This window comes from Pipra filicauda, unplaced genomic scaffold (assembly GCF_003945595.2).
Source record: "Pipra filicauda isolate LSUMZ 115617 unplaced genomic scaffold, ASM394559v2 scaffold262_size1072369_pilon, whole genome shotgun sequence".
Lineage (NCBI taxonomy): Eukaryota > Metazoa > Chordata > Aves > Passeriformes > Pipridae > Pipra > Pipra filicauda.
Genome location: NW_024104379.1, coordinates 695737 through 714943, shown reverse-complemented (window position 1 = coordinate 714943; position 19207 = coordinate 695737). Strand labels below are relative to the sequence as shown.

Here is a 19207-nt window from a genome sequence, read left to right as displayed (position 1 = left end):
AACACCTAAACCCTCCAAGAGTTGGCAGGCCCTGGAGACTGACTGGCTGCATTCGCCCTCACAAAGCAAAGTAATACTGTGCTGGAAGCTCGCCATAGTAACCTGCTAACAAACTGACCTGTGGGAAGAATGGGAATCTGTGTCCTTGCTTGCCATCCTTACAACACTTTCATTTGGGTCATCCTTTCACACTCTCATTCACCACACAACACTTCCCTTGTTCCTCCGCATCCCTTCATCTCTGGCCATGCCATTTGCCTCTCAGATGAGACTGAGGGAGGGAGAGAGAGAAAGGATATAGGATAGGCAGAAGCTCACAAATAACCCCTAACACTATTTTTCCTAAGAAAGCAGATTATTTCTTTTGTATACATGAAGCCAAGAAACAACAGTTTATCATGGATATCACTCTGAGTGCCTCTATTCTGCCTGGAGTGACTCTTGGCCTCTCATCAAAGCTTTCCCACACATCATGGATGGCCAGTTGTGAGATGTCCAAAACAGTGCTGGGGAAGCTATCTAAGATGCTTGGCCAGTCCTCCATCATGATATTCCTTTGTGCATATGTGCTAACCCTGGAAGCCGAACTCCTTGTACTTGGCGGCCATATCATTTCGGAACAGCTCCAGGGCCTTCTTCATTGCAGCCTGGGCATCAGCCCCAAAGTCTGCAGCATGTTTTTCAGCAAGGACCTTGATAATGACTTCAGAAATGAACTGTGAGGAAGGAAAGAGAGAGAGAAAAACTGAAGGGACACTCAAGGTTTATTTTCAGAAAAACCAGACTAAGAAATAGGTTGCAGAGTCTGGAAATATCTCTGAGCTAATTCAGTAGCCCTCTGTGAAGTCTCTGGAGAGACAGTGAAGTTTAGTATGCAAGGAACCTGGCCTAGGCAGAAGAACTGGGCTCTATTCCTAGCTCTGACACTGATCTGCTTCATGACCTTGAGCAGACCATGGCCCTTCCCACTTTTTGTCTGCCTCATCCATTAAGACCGAAAATTCATGCCGTATGTTTGTATAATATTTAGTTTTATGGGTTTTGGTCTCCAGTGGATCCTCTAGGGCTTCCTATAAAATTGTATGTCCCATGTGTCCAGCCACTGACAGGTCTTATGTAATACAGCTTCCCAGGCATGCAGAGGCTGCATGGGTTGGTTTGTTGTTGTCAAGGGTTAGTCAGACTGTGTGTGGTGTTTGGAATGGGAAATCTAAATTTGGATATTCACATACCATTCGCATGCCATTAGCCCTTTCTGTGCCTCCTGCTGCCTGTACACAGAGACTTTGGTCTTGAGGGAGAACTCACTGAAGTCCAACGAGTCATTGGTAAATAAAAGCACAGCTCTCACATAGATGTCTTACACACATTCACTGCACTTCAGACACCAAGATTCCTTGCCCTTTTCCATACCTCCAAATATTTGACAGGGATTTTGTGCTTGGTCGCGTGGGTCTGAGCCAGGGGCTTCAGCTCTGACTCGTGATTACCCTTCTGTTTCAGGATTTTTCCCAGCTGGGTAAGAACAGTAGCTCCATGTTTTTTCAGATCCTCAGAGCCTTTCATTGCATCAGGGGTCTTCAGGCCTTTGAATTTTTCAAACTTTTCAATGGTCTCAGGGTGGTCCTGAAAGAGTCTGTGGACAAAAATAGAGGGACTTGTCTTTGGAGAGCAGAAGCTCCTGACATACCTCCCTTTGAGTATTGAATCTACTGTAATCCCATCCTTTTACACATGTCCTGATACAATCACCATTTCCTATTTCCATTCCCTCTGGTCGTGACAGAGACACTGCCCTAAACATGTCCAACTAGAGTAACAGAGTAAGTGTCTGTATTTTTTTCATATAGCTCTGCTAACTCTTTGGCACCGGTCCTCTGGGTTATGTTAACTGAAGACAGAGACAAGAGTCAAGGCTGGTTGTGGTACTGAGAGGTGAGTTTTTGCATTCATCTGAAGGAAAACCAAAACCAAACAAAACCACTTGTCTTCATTGAGTTACTATTGCTGAGGAGCCAACCTGTAGACCTCTGGCTCTCACAAGGACTCTATTCCCAGCCCATTGTTCATTTACCAGGAAAGGAGAGTTCTAGAAGCTTCTCACAGATAAAAAAAAAAACAAAAACGATGGTAGCAGTCCTCAGCCACAGGTCCCTTACATCTGGAGCTCAGGTTTTCTTGAACATCAGCTGTATGGGAGTGCTTATTGTGCCCCCCAACCCTATGATTGCAGACACAAAGGAATTTGGTTCCTGCCTTTTTTTTCCCCACCCTCTTTCCCTTGCCTCTCTTCTCCCTCAGAAACTCCTTGGAGGAACAAGGAATTGTTTGGCTGGGGAGCACAAAATTACAGGGGAAGGGCTGCCATCTGTTTATTTAATGCCATGCTCTACCATGCGATATTTGTAATAAAAATTGTATTACCTTTCCATTTGGAACTGCTTTTACCATCATGTGGCAAATTCAGAGCCAAAGTAGCCACCTCACAGAAACTGATACGTGAGGAGGGCTCAGGTTCCTGCTACCCCTCCAGCATGCCTGCTCTGGACCGCATGAGGGGAAAGCCATCACATTGCCACTCACTTCATTCCCACTTCATTCCTTTCCCTTCAAATGGCAGCTGAACTGGGCCATTATAAAGAAGGTAAATAAAACAGCTCCCTGCTTTGTCTCATCTTTGAAAAAAGGTTTTCAGAGCTCTTCAGTGGATATGCCTGATGGTGTGGGCTCCTTTCCTTAGCCATGCTTAGGGTAGGAAAGCCCCCAAGCAGGTGCCATATCCCCAGGAGAAAAGGACAATGAGATCGGCATGGGAAAAGGAAGGCCTTTTGAGTGACGGAGCCAATGCTACTGACTTTCCTGGCCTTTTCTGTACCCTTCCAGCACATTGTACTCTGCACCACCTCAGGGGAGATCCGAAGAGAATTTCCTCAAAGTCTCCATCCCTGCTGGTCTTTAAAGGACAAGCTAGGCTCCAACGCCCACCTAATGTTGTTTCCCACTGCAGTATCTGGGTGTTCCCCAGTCAGGGTGCCAGGATCTCGTGGAGCTTGGTGCCCTCTCAGATGGAGATCTCATGAGCACTCCTGCTCTGACACAAGAATCGTGGAGGAGGGAAGCAGGGGGAAGGATGTGCTTCATTTCACACACCTAGACTGCAAATTCATCATAAGGTAATACACAAGTGCTACCACACAGATTTCTGGTCAGAAAGCGGGATGAACAGGGCTCTGTGAGGTGACACTAAGGTGGGGAAAGGGAAACACTCAGGTACTTCACAGATAATTTTACTGAAATAGTAAATTCCAAGAAAATTTTCACAGAGGTGATTTTCCTCTCATTTCCTTCCCTGCCTCCACATATCCTTGCTGCAGAGCACCTGAAGACTCATGACACACAATTCTCTCCAGCATTTCTTACTGTAGTGCTTGGGAAATGGGGATCCAAAGCAAAGCTTAGCCCCCAGAGGCAGAGGGACAAAGCACCACCATCTTTCAAAAGCAGCACCGGCCTGCTCCTGCACCCATAGAGAGATGGAGACAGAGAAGCACAGTCACTTTACACAGTGAGTTACTTTTAACCCAGAAACCACAGCACTGGAAAACCCACCACCCTACAAGAAAGCAAACAGCTTGTTGAAATAAACACTGACAAACATCTCTCATCAAAGGCTCAGCTTTAATCTTAGAACAGAAGCTTCTTGCCTACCTCATTAAAATTATATGCCCATGGCCGGCGAGGTCAGACTCCACCTTTCCCCAGACGGTCAGGACCTGCTGCCATTCCTGGTCACTGAGCCCCATGGTTCACTGAAGGCAGATCCTGAGTGCTCCCTGCAGTCGTTGGCCTTTCCCCAAAGGGTGGTTGGAGAGCTCACCTCTGGGATTTATAGCCCCTGTTCACAGACCTACACCTGTCAATCATTAGCTGAAAATCTTGCTCTCTTTCAGGCTTGTCTAACCTAATCAGCCTCCCTGTTTTTTCCTAGGGAGCTATTTTGGGTCAGGTACTATTGTGGGTGCCACTGATGGCATAATTTCTGCTTTTCGTATTGGACTGGCACATGTCCCACTCTACACATAAAGGGCACTGCCGAAACACAGTGCCAGGAGCCTGTCCTAGGTTCCCAAGGACCCAGAGACAGTGTCAAGCTGTATGCCAGGAGATTCCTGAAGAGCACTGTCATCTGCAAGGCCACCCTGCCTCCCTCTCCCCTGGCCTGGCAAGGGCAGGCAGGAGAGAAGGCCAGGTCAGACAGAAACATTGGCTCCATCACTCTGAAGGCCTTTCCTTTCCCATGCTGATCTCATTGTCCTTTTCTCCTGGGGTAACACACCGTTTGTTATTAGAGCAGAGCACAATGTTAAAGAGACATGTCCTTAACCATATTCAAAGCAGCCCAGTCATTTCCCCAGCTGCTGCAGGAGGAAGGAGAGGGAAAAGAGCTGTATGGGAGCCAGTTATGCCACACCTGTTTGCTGGGATCCTGCTGCCTGCTCTTCTGGGAAACACCTAGGATTAGCTGTTGGATGAGCCTGGATATTGGAGCCAACGGATGTAGAGCCGAGCCAGGAGGGTAGTTTGCAGCGGGCTAGAGACACAAGGACACAGCAAGGCTTCACTCAACACCCACCCAGCCAGCAGTTCTGGTCTCTGGCTACCTCTGTCAAGCCAAACAAATATCAATCAGTGTTGAAGGAAAAGCCATTGGGCTAACAAACCACATGGGTATGTTTTGGGACACCTCCCAGACTTTCTCCTCCCTCTCTGTCAGGATTGATAACAGCCTGGCACACCAATGGGATGACTAGTCCCTTCCAAGCGCTGGCTGCAGTCAGAGCACAGCCTGATAACAAAGCTGAGCTAGCACTGCTGTCCCAAACCATGTGGAAAATGTGTCCCAAACCTATCTCTGATGTTTCCAAGACGCAAGCAGATGAGAAATATCAACAAAGGGCTGAAGATACCTGCCTTGGGATTCAGGAGCAGAGATGCACCCTATGGTCTCTACCACAGTGCTGCACAACCTGAGGTGCATTGCTGCCTCTACACCCTTCCACTCTCTACAACACAGGAACAGGTTCCCTGTTCCAGCCTTGCAAGGGGAGAGAAGTGCCCACATTACAAGGGTAATCAGGCAGCAAGGATGATGGAGGCACAGAGCCTCACACCCCTCAGAAACACAGAGGTTTAAAGGGAATAGTTTGATTAAGAAGTGTGGCAAAAGCCAAATGGAGGTGTCAGCTGGTTTCCAAGTGTAGAGGTACAAAAATTTTGGCCATTACATGTTACAAGCTTCTGTCAGCCAAATGAGCCTGTGACCCTGAAATCCACCCCTTCCCTCTCCTCTATGCACCAGTTTGCTTCACATCCAAAAAGCCACATCCTAAACACTTCAATTCCAAGATTTCATCCTGATATATCTGTGCAAACACCAGGTTGCTACCAGTTACCTAAACTAAGATAAGCTGCTGGAGTAGCACCTAGGACTCCTCCAACTCGTTCCTTGTGCAGTTTTCCACAGCACAGGACTGAGAGGGGAGAGATCACATACCTGCAACCTCACTGCCCAAGTACTCAGAGCAGTAAACAAGCATTTGTACCCTCTCAGGTTCAGCCTTGGGTAGAATGCTGAATATTGACCTTACAGGTTTACAAGCCTTTCAAACATGGCAGAAACATGCTCCTGGTACACAAGAGGCTGCTGCTTATGCACCGAGCTCTGTCTTATTCCCCAAGCTGAAACTACTCAATTCAGTGTAAAACTAAAGTTGTAATAGCTTCGTTTGAAAGTGGTCGACTCTTCTCTCTCTGTAACTTTCTCCAGGGCTGTGAAGTCAAAAGTTCTGGTATGAATATTAATGTTAAATGGTCAGAAGACTTAAAACGAGCATGAGATTCCATATTGCTCTTTTTGCAGGTGAGGTAATAATGAAATAAAATCATAAGCTTTCTCCCTAGAGCTTAAATAAATAAGTAGTCTACAAAAATACTAAAAGCTTTATAGCGCACCTGACTACCCCTCAACCCTGCAGCCTTGAAAAGGACATAACATTTTAGTATCTACAGGTCTCTTCTCGGGGCAAAATCTATCACTTGCATAATCATCTTGATAAACACAAACCGTAGAGAGCCAGCATTTTGGCTGCCTCTTCTAAAATGCTCCAGGTGAATGAATAGCCTATTTCAAGCAGCCCTGCCCACACGAGAGCCATGCTGGCACGCGTGGCTGTGCCTCTGCACCCACACCTGAGGCACTCTTGCTAAACCAGCATAAAATGGACCGCTGATGCTTTTGGCCATTTTGCGGTTTGGGCCACAATGTTTTGGAGTACATTAGCCACTGTCACCTCGTTGCAAAGCTCCCGGGGGGGACGTGCTTTAGCAGACCTTGCCTGAGCACGGTGCGGTGGACTGGATGACCTGCAGTGGCCCCTGCCTAGCCCAGCCGTTCTGTGGCTCCGCGGCCAGCGCGGGTCCCCCCGCGGGTCCCCCCGGGGCTCCCCCGGCCCGGCCCGGGCAGGACCCGCCGCAGCTCCGGCCCCGTCGGCCAGGACTTGCTGCCACCTCGTGGCCACGGATGACTGAGCCACGGGCATTGGAGGCCACGTCCGAGCCCCTGCCCGGGATTTGGAAGCGCGGGGAGATGTCCGACAGGTAGCCCTCGCATTTCGGAGGCAGGAAGGTGACCCTAGGGCAGGCAGGACTTCAGCATCCCCCCGCCGGCAGCGCCAGGGGCTGCGGCTGCGGTCGGGTGCAGAACTTCTGTAAGGGGCTCATTTTCGGTGTGGGATGTAGAGACGTTGAATTCCCTGGTCACTTGGGATGCTATGCCTCCCTCCTTTCCCCACCAAGCCTTAATATTGAAGAGGTCTGGGGTGGTGAGATCGGGGCAGAAGATCCCATGTGACAACAGCAGAGCCACAGCCAAGACTCAGGGTACTGCGGAAGAGAAAGGCTGTTCTAGAGACTTTGTGGGGCTTGTTTCTACCCAAAAACGTTCCCAAAAGGTGCTTAGGAAAGGATCCCCCCATGTAACAAGTGCAGCAGGTAGGGGAAGAGCCATCTCTGGCAAAACAGTGGATGCAATCACACGTCTGCCTTGCTCCTCCCTCCACATATGGCCAGCCTTTCTACAGGTATTAATGAATTTAGAACATGTCCCAATCCTGCGGATGGGCAAGCCACTTGTTCTCTCCATTTATGAGTGATCAAAGACTTGCTTAAGCCCACAGATACCCCATTGAAAGAGCAGGGACTGGCCCTTGGGTATGGTTTTAGAAACACCAGCTGTTTGGTGGTTATTACTATGGGGCTCAGCCACCCAAGTGGCGCTGGGAGGCACAGAGGAATCGCACACCAGCCACAAGGATGGACCAGATCCGCGTTTGTTTGGCCACATTCAATTTTTTTCTTAGAGTATTGCTGTTATGAAGAGAGAAGTCCAACCCTAACCTGTAAAGTGAACATCAGAGAGCCCAGCAGTCCCCCACATTGCCTTGGTGTTTAAGAGAACAAATATCTAGCTCTGTTTCCTCTGCAGCCAGACCTGCTGCAAGTAGGAAAATGGGCACCCAAGAGAAAGGCACTGGCAGAAATCATAGATTTCTTTCTCATTTGAAGTAAGCTTGTGAAATAAACTTCCCAGCAAGGAAGAGAGAGAGATGCTCTAAAACCCAGTTCTTCCTCAAGAAGGGAGCCAAGCCATCTTGTGTGCTTACACAGCAAAACATCTCAGAGGAACAAACAGATATTTTCATCAAATACTTTTTTCTTTTCAATGAGCTTTTTCCCCCACAGTACAATTTTTTAAAAGCCCTGAGAATAGCCAAGAGTCCCATGGCTGGGAGAAGCAGTGACAGCAGCCCCAGCTCTGCTGTGATCCTGGGTTGTGACGTAAGTAGTACACACTGCTGTGGTCAGGGGGAGGCTGGCACTCCAAAAAAACTAGGAATATTGTATAACAACAACTTACATAATTACCTATTGCATAATGCCAGGGGAAAGGCCCTCCATAACGCAGCTGTGGTTTCTATGGCATTTTGCTGAAACACGGATGCTTCTAGGGGATTCATTTGCACTTTATTTCAGGAGCCTGCAGCTCAGTCCATGCAGACAGACAGGTGAGACCCCTGTACTCACAGCAGCTTTAGCTAGAGAGGTAAGGGACATAGTAACGGGATCTTATAGCCATAGCAGGGCAATAGCATTGAGTTTTCTGAAGCTGTGACATTGACTTTGGTATTCAGAGGATCAGAAGATGGTCAAGTAAGAGCACCATCTGCAACTATGTTCATTGTGTAGCCTCTATGGCTTGTAGGAAATGAGGTGGAGTCTAACTGACGATGGCAGTAGCCAAATCAGGCTCACTCCTCTCTTCCCCTTGCTCTTAGACACTATTCTTAGCAGTGCCTCCAGGCAGGGCTCCCGCACACCGATGCATTTACACAGCTGAGAGGTGACCCGACCTGCTTGCTTAAAAAGAAGAGGAAAGGTTAGGAGGAGAAGATTTCAGCATCAGGACAAGATTTGGGCTGTGAGTTTGCAGATATGTGCTATGTACTTACCAGTATCTTGGCATGGATCCTTTCAGGGATCGTGCCCTGTGCCATAAAGTCAGAGGTAGCTTTACCTTTGCTTCAGTGCTCACAGGATCCAGCCTTTGGTGACTATCAGACATAACACAGGCATGACCCACAGCTCCTGTGCAATCACTGAGGCATCTCACAGTGTATGTGACACTGCACAGCACCTGGACAAAACACTTATCTCGGCTAAGCAGGACACTTATTGCAGACCAGTGCTTGGATTCAGTGGGAGAACATGTGGGAAAGCAGCAGGGCAATCCAGGACAAGAATATTTAGGCTATAATATAGAAACTGAGGCTGTCTCTGAGGCACATGAGCTCTCCCTGGGGATGTAAACCTTCTCTGGAGGACTCGGTAAGCAGAGCACAAAAGGACTGAGGTTTTTGTGTGGGAAACTGAGTGCAGTTAAAGGAAGGAGGATTATGATTAGAGAACAGGCAGATTTTAAAGTCTCACCCACCCCAGAGCAAAAGGAGGAAATTACTGTTTAGAGGTAAGAACATGGATGATAGCAGTGAGACCCCAGAGATCTTTAGGAGTCAGTGAGAAATGTGGCATGCAGAAGTCCCTTCAGGTGGATTAGACTTCATAACAGCATAATGGCACTCAGGGATTTGTGTACTACTTACTCAAGTACTAAAGCAAGAGAGGAATTCCTCCCTCATCATGAATAATATATTGTAACTAGAGCCTGCTGAAGGACGACTGAGAAAGGCAAGGGTCACAGAAATTCATATGGGCAAAAAGAGTCAAGCAATGAGCCTGCATGTCCAAACATGCACTGCCTGCCACCGCAGAGCTCTGCAGCTCGGAGCTACCCACTGGAAGCTGTAACAGAGACTCTTGCAGCATGGCTAAGGTTCGGATTTCATGAACAGGTTGACTGAAATCCAGGCAACTGGAAGGGGTGGCTGTTCCCAGACCATGCTTTATGCCAGAGAGTGTCCTCATCCCCCTCTTCCCAGTGCCTTGGGAATATGGGTGGTGCCTTGCAAGCTGCCTTGCCATATAAGAGTGTGGGGTGCATTTTGGGTGTGGCTGAGTGCTGCTGGAGAGGTGTTCTCATGCCTGCAAAGGCAGCAGCAATTGCAGCATGGCCAAGACCAAAGCAAGAGCAGCATCAGCAGCGACAAAGTTGAGCCACTGTGCAAACAAGCACACTTTTTGCTGTCCACCTTTCCTTGGGACACACCAACACTCATGCCCAAAGTTTGCAGGGAGCCAGAAGTGTCTGACTGCTGGTTAAACTCACAGAATCACAGAATATGCCAAGTTGGAAGGGACCCACAAGGATCACCGACTCCAACTCCTGGCCCCGCACAGGACCATCCCCAAGAGCCACACCATGTGCCTGAGAGTATCATCCAAATGCTTCTTGAACTCTGTGAGGCTTGGTGCTGTGACCACTTCCCTGGGGAGCCTGTTCCAGTGCCCAACCACCCTCTGGGTAAAGAACCTCTTTCTGATATCCAACCTAAACCCCCCCTGGCACAACTTCAGGCCATTCCCTTGAGTCCTGTCACTGGTCACCACAGAGAAGAGACCAGTGTCTGCCCCTCCTCTTCCCCTCATGAGGAAGTTGTAGACTGAGATGAGGTCAACTCAGCATTGAATAATTCTTCCTATCTGAGCTGCTCCTCGAGGAAGAGGAGTTAACCTGGCCTCAACACACAATGCACAGCTCAGACTCCCAAAAAAGAGTGGGAGAGCCCATCCCTACATGGTAAAAGTGGGTGATACAGCTGGAAATTGCCTTCTCAGGCCCAGCGGGCAGACAATGGCCCTCAAGGTGCCAGCACTTAATATGAGGCTGTGCATGCTTTAAGTTGGATTTGCAGGCAATGCCAGCAGAGCCTGCTCCGTTCCACAATGCCTGTGCAGCTCTTTATGAGGGTTTGAAATGAAGTGGATCAAGGAACTGGTCTGAGTTTAAAGTAACTGTGTTTATCTTTTGGAGAGTTTATTTTGAAGCCAGATAAGTTCTACAGTCTGATTTGTCACACAGCTGGACCAACATATGCTGGCAGGGGGAGTAGGAGGACGCAGAGCTACTTACGCAGGCATCGCTTGTAAAAGAAACACCCATGGAGCCATCCTCCAGAACCCCAGGCAACACTGTCTAACTAGTGGAACAGCACATACAGATTAGGGTTTCCCTGTGCCTGAGTTTCATGGGGTGAAAAGTGAGAAAACAGGCACACTTTTTATTCTCTTTGCCTACAAAACAGCCTCTCATCCACAAAGCATGAAGCTTCTGCAAGATAAGAGCCTGTGGGGAAGCCAAGATCTACCCCTCATTTGTATTGATGTTTACACTTGCCTTTTAATGAGCTCCAGCAGGTTCTTGCTTCCAGCTGCAGTTGGCCCTTTTCAAAGTTCAAGGTCTCATTTTGCATTATCGTTCCAACACCAAGTGCTCCCTTAGGGAGGAAAGGAACAATCAGGACTTCTTCTCTTCTGAGAAGCAGCACCAGTTTAAGCAGCCCCTAATCCAGTAGTGCCTTATGTGCTCTGCTAGTCTTCTGGGAACTTCTGCAAGTAAACTGATGCCTTGGCAAAAAAATAAGTGTTTTCTTCAAGCAGATCAACACTGGGCAGCAGTGAGCACCCTAAACACAGTGCTGGTGGCTTGGCTGCCTGAGCAGAGGATGTACACTGAATTTGGGGTGGCATCTCTGTTCTGTATCTCTTCCCTGTTATTTTCAATGCTGTGCTTGCAATCAGATCTTTTGTCTTCTGCCCTTTAGGGTCCTGCTGGCAAGACAACCACAGTGGTGGGACTTGCTGCTGACTGCAAGATACTGGCATGAAAAAAACACTGGAAGATTTCACCTCTGCTGCGACTCCTGGTCCCATGGTACAAGTGTAACATAGCATTCCTGCCACATGCTCAGCCTGGCTAGCCCCCTCAGCTCTTTGGGATCTAGGGTTGCATATACAGATGTCCCAGGCTGGTCACCTTTGGAAAGCTCACCTTACACACACAGGATCCATGGACAGATAGAAGCTCATCTAGCTCCTTCTTCCAACAGCACTAGTGGCAGATGCCCAGGGAAAGTGTAAGAAGCAGGAACAATTCTACTCCTGTGCAGCAACTTGAGGCTAAAGGACTTCCCAAGGTTATATTTGCATGCTTGCATTTAACAGCTCTAGGCAGAATTCTTCACAAGTTTATAATTTTTTTAATCCTCTTATACATGCTCCTCAAAATATATTTCAGACATGGTTGCAGCCTTACTAGGTCAAACTGTTTAAAACAACCTGCTGACTTGGTGACTCTGCAACCAATGCAGAGTCAATTAGCCAATGCACAAAGACAAAAATCTGATAGTCACTTTCTAACCATTCACAAACAGCTTTAAGGCATGGTCATTCAAAAAAAAAAAAAAAAAAGCCAATAAAAATGAAGCTCCATTACCATCGAAGATCTCTAGATCTCTGTACGTGCAGGGGTCCCACCTCTGGTGACTTTTTAATTGCAAGTTCCTCAAATAACATGGTTTGATTTTTCGATCTTCCTCCTCCTGCTAAGGGATCCAGTGCTGGTGGCTCAGCTGGTCGGATCCAGCTGCTCTGTGACAGCATCTGTTCTAGAAGTTGCTTATCTTAGCCTGTGGTCCTTTTATTTCGTTCCCCATCATCTTCAGCAGAGATCTCATTCCACTCTTTGCTCTAAATGAATCCATGCTCCTTCTCTGGGTTTCAGTGCTAATTTTTTGACTTATCTATGGGTTTACAGCAAAGGCCAAATTACACAGGATTTATTATCCTCCTGAGCAAAAGGCCAGGATTTATCTGCTGCTCTTGCAGACCTGCAACTGATGTAGCTGAGAGAGGTACATTGGCCCCCACAACAAGACAGCCCCAGCCTCACCTGTTTATTGGGGTAGAGAGGGTCCAAATCATAAAAGAAAAACAGACAAGGACAACAGTGGGACCACAGATAAAAAAGTCAGGAGAAGAAAGGGGACTGCAGATAGACCAGACAAAGCAGGTAGACATTTTGTGTGAAAAAATGTATATTACAAATATCTCACCCACTGAGCATAGCCTGGGCCAAGAGGGAGTCTTTGGGGTCAGGATTCAGATGGAAATTCAGGTGGGAACATGGGCAAGCTTTGATTTGTTTGGGTTATTAAATAAAATAAAAAGACCAATTTGAGTAAAGTGAGAGGAGAGCAGGAAAGTGAAGTCCTGGCCAGTATGACCTGCGAGGAGTGAACATGGCAAGTAATTTATTCAGTATCTGCCCCCTTGTCATGGGTCCTGCTTTTGGGTGGTTCACTTTACAGACATAGATGTGCCTCTCATCTGCTGAGTGATGAGCCTGATGCCAGGACACTCTAGATGCCAGCTCTGCCAATCAGCCCACCCTCTTGGCCTAATTTACATGGATATTTAATACAGAAGTTATTATGAACCATCTCATCACAATGAAGCCATCATAGGTTCAAGGCTGCTGGCAGCAGCTGCAGATACCAGACTCTACACAAGACAGAGGAGAATGCCCACAAGAGGGAGAGTTGGTGCCAGTCTCGACAGTGATTTTGTGCAAACGGCACTTCCCTGCCTGGCAATTGAAGATCCATTCCTCCTGCTTCACTTCTCCCAGCAGAAATGTTTCCCAGTCCTGGACATTCCCCTTTCCACTCTTTTTCCCCTCCTCTTCTTTCTCCAGATGACTGGTATTTCATCTTCTTTGTGTGCAGTAAGCCAAAAGGCCACACTGTACAGGCACTAGATACAGTACTATTGGAAAGGCACTGTGATTAAGATGGTTTCTCTCCTCTGCTTCCCTTTCCTTCCACGCACACTGTGCTGTGCTGGAAGGGCAACCCTGCACCAGCCTCAGCACAGGCATCCCCTCCTCTTGCCCAGCCCATAACTTGGAGATGGCACCCCACATCTGCTCCTCTGGGGAGCCCTCCATGGGCACACATGCAAAATACCAGCCATTCCTGCTGGGCTCTGCTCAGCCTCAACATCTCAGGTCTAAACTAGACTCCATCGAGACATGGGATTTTCAATCCATTTTCCAAATATAGTGGGCAGTTACCAGCAACAAGAGCCAAGAAGTCTCTGAACTTCTGCAGGAAAAAGCTTATTGTGAGGAAGTGCTGGAAGACATTGGTGATGTGGAAATAGCCGCTCTGCAGCCTCTACAGTTGGAGGTGCTCCTTGGTGCTGGTGCAGCATGAGCACCAGAGGGACTTTTCTTGTGGGATCACCCCAACAGCTCCACAAACAGCACCCCTGAGTCACCAGGTCCAAAAACTTTCAAGATACATTTTGATGACTTTGGCTAGTGATTTAGCAGAAACTCTAACAAAACTCGTAGCACTCCTGGGGCAGTTTTCTAACTTGAAAGCCTAGAGAAATGCCTTCAGAGGAGACCCACATGAACCACATCACCAGGATCACCACAGAGCCACCAGGTGTGGCTCCCAGCACCTTGGCCACCCTCTGGCCACCATTAACCTCCAACTGCCAGAACAAGCCTTGCTTGTGCCCAGCTGGCTGCAGTGTGGTAGCAGCAGCAGCCAGCAGTGTTTTTGCAAGCGTGTAGGAGAAAAATCAGCTCTCCGGAGGAAGGGAACAAAGCAGGGAAGCTGCTGGTTCCCTCTAAGGAGAGGGATTTCCAGCTCAAGGCAAAAAGCCATGGATGCTTCCTCTGAAGCACATTGTTCCTGCTGGTATTAGTATGTCAGGCATTGCACACAAACTGCCCTGGAAAGCAGCATCCACGTGAAACCATATGGGCTCCTAAGCCTGCTCAGTGGCCAAAAAGCTCACCAAAGCAGGGAGTGGTTCATAGCCTAGCTTGGGGCATTGGGCAAGGAGAGGCCTATTATGTCCAAAGCAAGAAGATTTATCAGCACACCTGCATGACCTGCCTTGTAGCACATCCACAGTGCTGTGCAAGACACTGCACATTGAGATGGAGGAGGGAAATGCAGAAAGAAAACAGAGGGAGGAGAGACATGCCACCAAGATGATCAAAGGGATCGAGTACCTCTCCTATAAGGAAAGGCTGAGAACAGGGTTTGTTCAGTCTGGAAAAGAGAAAAAAGAAGAGTTACATAATTGCAGCCTTCCGGTACCTGAAGGGAGCCTATGAGAAGGATGGAGAGGACTTTTTACAAGAGCATGTAGTGACAGGACAAGGGGGAATAAGTTCAAACTGAAAGAGGAGGTTTATACTGGATAATAGGAAAAAATTCCTTACTGTGAGGGTAGTGAGGCACTGGAACAGGTTGCCCAGAGAAGTTGTGGATGCCCTATCCCTGAAAGTGGTCAAGGGGCTTGGACGGGGCTTGGATCAACTTGGTCTGAGGGGAGGTGTCCCTGCCCGTGGCAGGGAGGTCGGAACTGGATGATCATTAAAAGGTCCCTTCCAACCCAAACCAGCCCATGGTTCTATGATTCTGTGCTAGCTTTACTGTAAGCCTTAATCACTCTGTTCCAAATTATAACTGTGGGGCTGGGCTCACGAGCTCATGCACCCAATCGGCCTTTTAGAGCAGCTTCTCACCATCCAGCTGATGCAGAAATGCACAGTGTGAAGAGCCAGCACCTAATCCCAGCTTCTGCAGTCAATCAGAGCATCTCGTTCAGCATTACCTGCTCGGATAGGGTCACCTAAGCAGACACAGTAAGACAGCTGTGTAAACAGAGGCTTAGCAAATACAACTGATTACTGTAGGCAGCATGTTTTTACTTGGTTTTGGGCATGCTGACAGGAAATAACAACCAAAAGGCATCAGAGGCGAGAAGGTGGAGATACGGGCCACCCCTTGGCAGGGGTGAGGCAGTGAGGTTATTTACAAAACAGCCAGTGGGTATATGTATTATTTGTACAGGATAAGAAAACGAAAAGCAAAGTTACCTTGTGTTGAGTGGGATCATTTAATAGTACACAATTACTTCATACAAATTTGGATAGAATTAATTAAAAGTATTGTCGTGCTCTGAGGCAGAGTTCCCCTGCCACTGAATTCAGGTCCAAAGGGAAGCTCTTACTTGTAGACACTCACAAAATCAAATCCCTAAACTTCAGACCAGTTTCCCTAGGAGCTTAGCTGTTGTGTCCTTTGAAGTTATATTTTAGGTTTAAATTTAAATCTTTATCCTTCTTTCTTACCTTTAATTTCTCTCTAGTTTGAAATCCAGAGGCAACTTCCATCTGCAAAGCCAAGCCGCTGGTGCACTGGACACGATCCCATGATCCTGCTGGGCAGAGCAAGGAAGACACCAGTTGTGTAGCTTCAGGCAGCCAGGAGGCAGCAGTGCCACTGGCCAGTGTCTTGCTCCCTGCCCCAATGCAGGACCTGAAGGTTGGAGTTCAGAAGTATAGTACAGGTTACAAGGAGACCTGCCTTGGGACTGGGGCTGGGAAATGAAATGTTTTCATCTGAAAGCAAAATCAAACCATGTAGACCCCTGATGCAACACACGGCCAGGATACCAGGAAGCTTTTGGCTTGCCAGGAACCTAAAAGAAATATTTTTAGCCTGAGTGAGGTTGACATAAACATTTTTGTTTTTTCTTCCCCCCATGAACTTGCAGGTGAATCATAAGCTATCTTGGGAGTAAATTTACAACAGCAGCAAATGTTTCTCAAGTGCCTCAGTAAAGCATGAAACTTGCTCCTTCCTTTCTGTCTTTGCCCACATGTGCACGCATGAGCCCTCTGTCTCTGTGAGAGCATAACTTTTAGTACTCTGGCAGTGGAAATACATTAAATCACATTTACCCCAGTTGTCCATCATTTCTGATCCCTGCACAGCACTCACAGGCCGTGACATGGACCACAGTGCTGTGTCAGAGATGCACAGAGATGCCTCCAGCACTGCACAGCACATCAACTGCATGGCACCCACAGTGAGGGGACCCAGAGAGCATCCTTGGGCCAGGGCACTGATACTTCTGCAGGGATGAGAGCTCAGCTGGGGAGACAACATCGAGGAGCATGGTCAAGTGTGGAGAGGATGGGCTGAAGACTTTTCCCTCACCTTCACAGACACAGTTGCAATATCCCCAGTATGTCCTGGCACAGAAACTAATAGACCAGATCTTCACAGTGATGAGATAGGGGGGAAAAAAACAGAGAAACATTTTGTGAAGGCTAAACACCCACACCAGCTTTGCAGAAGCGTTTTGCTTTTCCACCTGCATATTTTCATCCACTTAAGCAATCTAATACTGACTTCTCATTCATACTTTTTTTTTTTTTAAAAAAAAAGCATTTGGAACAAAACACTCTAATTACAGAATAAATATTTTGCTTGAAATGAGCAGACAGATATTCAAAACCATTTTCTGACATGACAGATGATTTGAAAGGAGCTGCACTGTGGGCACTGTATGCCATTCAAGCCCAATTTAAAAATACATGGCGTTATAGCAAAAATAGACATGACCCGAAGCACAAACATCACCACACGGGCAAATGTCTCCTGTAAAATGCCATTGGTGATTTGCATGGCAGCTGAACCCAGTGGCAGTGGAATAATGTCGTCCACTTTTGTGGGTGTTGCCGTGGTAAACCCACATGAACACCATTGCAGCAACACATGCACATTGCCATGGCAGGGATTGTCCAACTGCTCCAGTTGCGGGACCCCAACCTGGGTCCCAGCCTTTCTGGAAAACCTAAGGGAAATTCCTGTCCTCTTATGCATGTGATCTGACTTCAAACTCTTGGCATGCTGGAAGAGACCTGAAGGACTCTTGCTACCTTTGCCACATCTAAATTATTTTGTGGCATTCCAATGACAGGTGGGAGCCAGGTAGTATGTGAAAAATAACCTTTTCACCCTTAAATGCTGAGGAGCTCATGTCCAAGTGTTCACATCCCAGAGATGCTGAGGAACAGAGGGACAGAGGAACAGCTGCACCCCCTTAGCAGCTCCAGCTCCAAGCCCACATGGCATGCTTGGAAATCAACCCATTCCAAAAGCTTTGGCTCAAACTCTGGTGCTCCTGAAACAGCCCTGAGCTTGCAGGAGAATTAGACAGAGACGACTCCAACACTGGTGAGTGGGGTTGAGAAACAAGAGCTCTAGGGCCACCACACCACCCACACAGGGGAAACACCACCTCCAAATGGCCAAAGCCTGTACTGGTTCCCTACGGAAGTGAAGGGATATGACCAGATGTGCATGTTCCATATGGGAAACTCAGTCATAGGCATGACCTGGGGCAGCCAGTTGAGAGGTATGAGAGACCTCACTACCCACATGCCACATGTGGGAAACCAGCAAGGCATTTATGGGGTTAGATAGAGAAGGAAAATCCTCAAGGAAGTAGCTCTGGGATGAGAAAACAATAAGTGAGTATATCACACAATATCACTGAGTCGCTATGCCCACATCTTGGGAAATATGTTAACTAAGCAAGGCAGTGTCTCCACGAGGTCATCCTGATGTCTAATGACCCACATGTTCTGATATCAGAAATATGTAAAACTGCAGCGATGGCAATGAAAACATGGATGTCAGTGGCTCCTGGCAGAACTGTTCTGTAGAGCACAAATACTAATGAAGCCAACTTCAGTGATGAGGTTCTAGTCCCATTTTTCAAATGGAAGGGCTGAGCAGGAGGCACCAAGTGGTCATATGGGCAGGAAGAGGCGATGCCCCTACCCAGAGGACTGTGCCCCATCCTGCTAACAATCCTTTGGTCTTCCAGATTTCCCACCCAGGGTCTTGTTTTGTTTGCATGAAGCAGCTGTAAAATCAGACCACCAGCGGGCCAGATCTGAGACTGGGTCCTGGGTTTGCTGCTCTTCACTGGTTAGTGACACCTGCAAGGCCAAAGAGGAGAAGCCAGTCCGGTTTCCAGTGTGACCACAGACCTTCAGAGATGCAGCACAGCTCTGGCTTTCCTACACTTGGAGAGGCAGAAGATCCCTGGGATAAAACAGACCAGGTGCTGTACCATGATTCTGGGAGGCAAGGGCTGATAACTCCGAGATCTGGACCTCTCCAGGCTGTTTGCAGAAACACTAGTGAAAGGAAAGAGGTGTTAAAAAAATAAATTGTAAAATTAAGTGGAATAATAACAATCCTGGGTAGAGGAGTCTCAGAAATATTATGGCCTTGATTACCCTGGTGGGTAAGACACAGCTCTGGGTGGGTGTTCATGGTGCTGCTGAATCCTGCAGCCATGTCCAGGGCAAATCCCACACAGAGCAAGTAAAGAGGGGATGGTGTGTCCTGAGAGGCAGGCTAAACACAGATTTATTGGTCCTGGTTCTCCTTTTAATTTTGTCCACATGATCAGACTATTAAAATACCATTCAAAATCTGCCTTTCTGCTTTTTCTGCCTTGGATCATCCTGTCCATTCAAGCCTTGTTGTTCCCGTGGGTCATTCCTTTGGGCACATTCATGGCACATGGTTTCTCTGACTTAGACGATGAGATGGCAGCTTTTAAAAGCATTCCTGTTTTCCCCAATGCCTGGAGTGAAATTGAGGCCAGAAACATTTCTGGGCATGTTAGGATTTTGTCCCATGGAGATTGCCTGGCTGCCAGAGGGCAGTGAAGGGTTTAGAAAAGATAACTCCTGTACTGCAGCACTCCCTGAGCAGCCACCTACCACCAAGCCAAGGAGTCA

General features: G+C 47.8%; 1 protein-coding gene across 1 annotated transcript; it reads right to left on the bottom strand.

Moving 5' to 3' along the window:
- Positions 1 to 336: 336 nt before the first annotated feature.
- Positions 337 to 3862, bottom strand: MB (myoglobin). Its single transcript, XM_027715257.2, has 3 exons — positions 3709 to 3862; positions 1414 to 1636; positions 337 to 716 (listed from the first exon to the last, which is right to left on the bottom strand). Exons 1-3 carry the CDS (start codon positions 3801 to 3803, stop codon positions 570 to 572), a joined length of 465 nt encoding a protein of 154 aa, XP_027571058.1. The 5' UTR covers positions 3804 to 3862; the 3' UTR covers positions 337 to 569.
- Positions 3863 to 19207: the final 15345 nt, after the last annotated feature.

What these genes read in the sequence shown, in the direction of transcription:
- MB (XM_027715257.2), bottom strand. Translation starts at nt 3,803, where the DNA reads ATGGGGCTCAGTGACCAGGAATGGCAGCAGGTCCTGACCGTCTGGGGA. An exon ending in GGGCATATAATTTTAATGAG is followed by an intron (nt 1,637 to 3,708) that starts GTAGGCAAGAAG and finishes TTTTGTCCACAG; the next exon opens with ACTCTTTCAGGACCACCCTG. An exon ending in TCCCTGTCAAATATTTGGAG is followed by an intron (nt 717 to 1,413) that starts GTATGGAAAAGG and finishes CCTTCCTCACAG; the next exon opens with TTCATTTCTGAAGTCATTAT.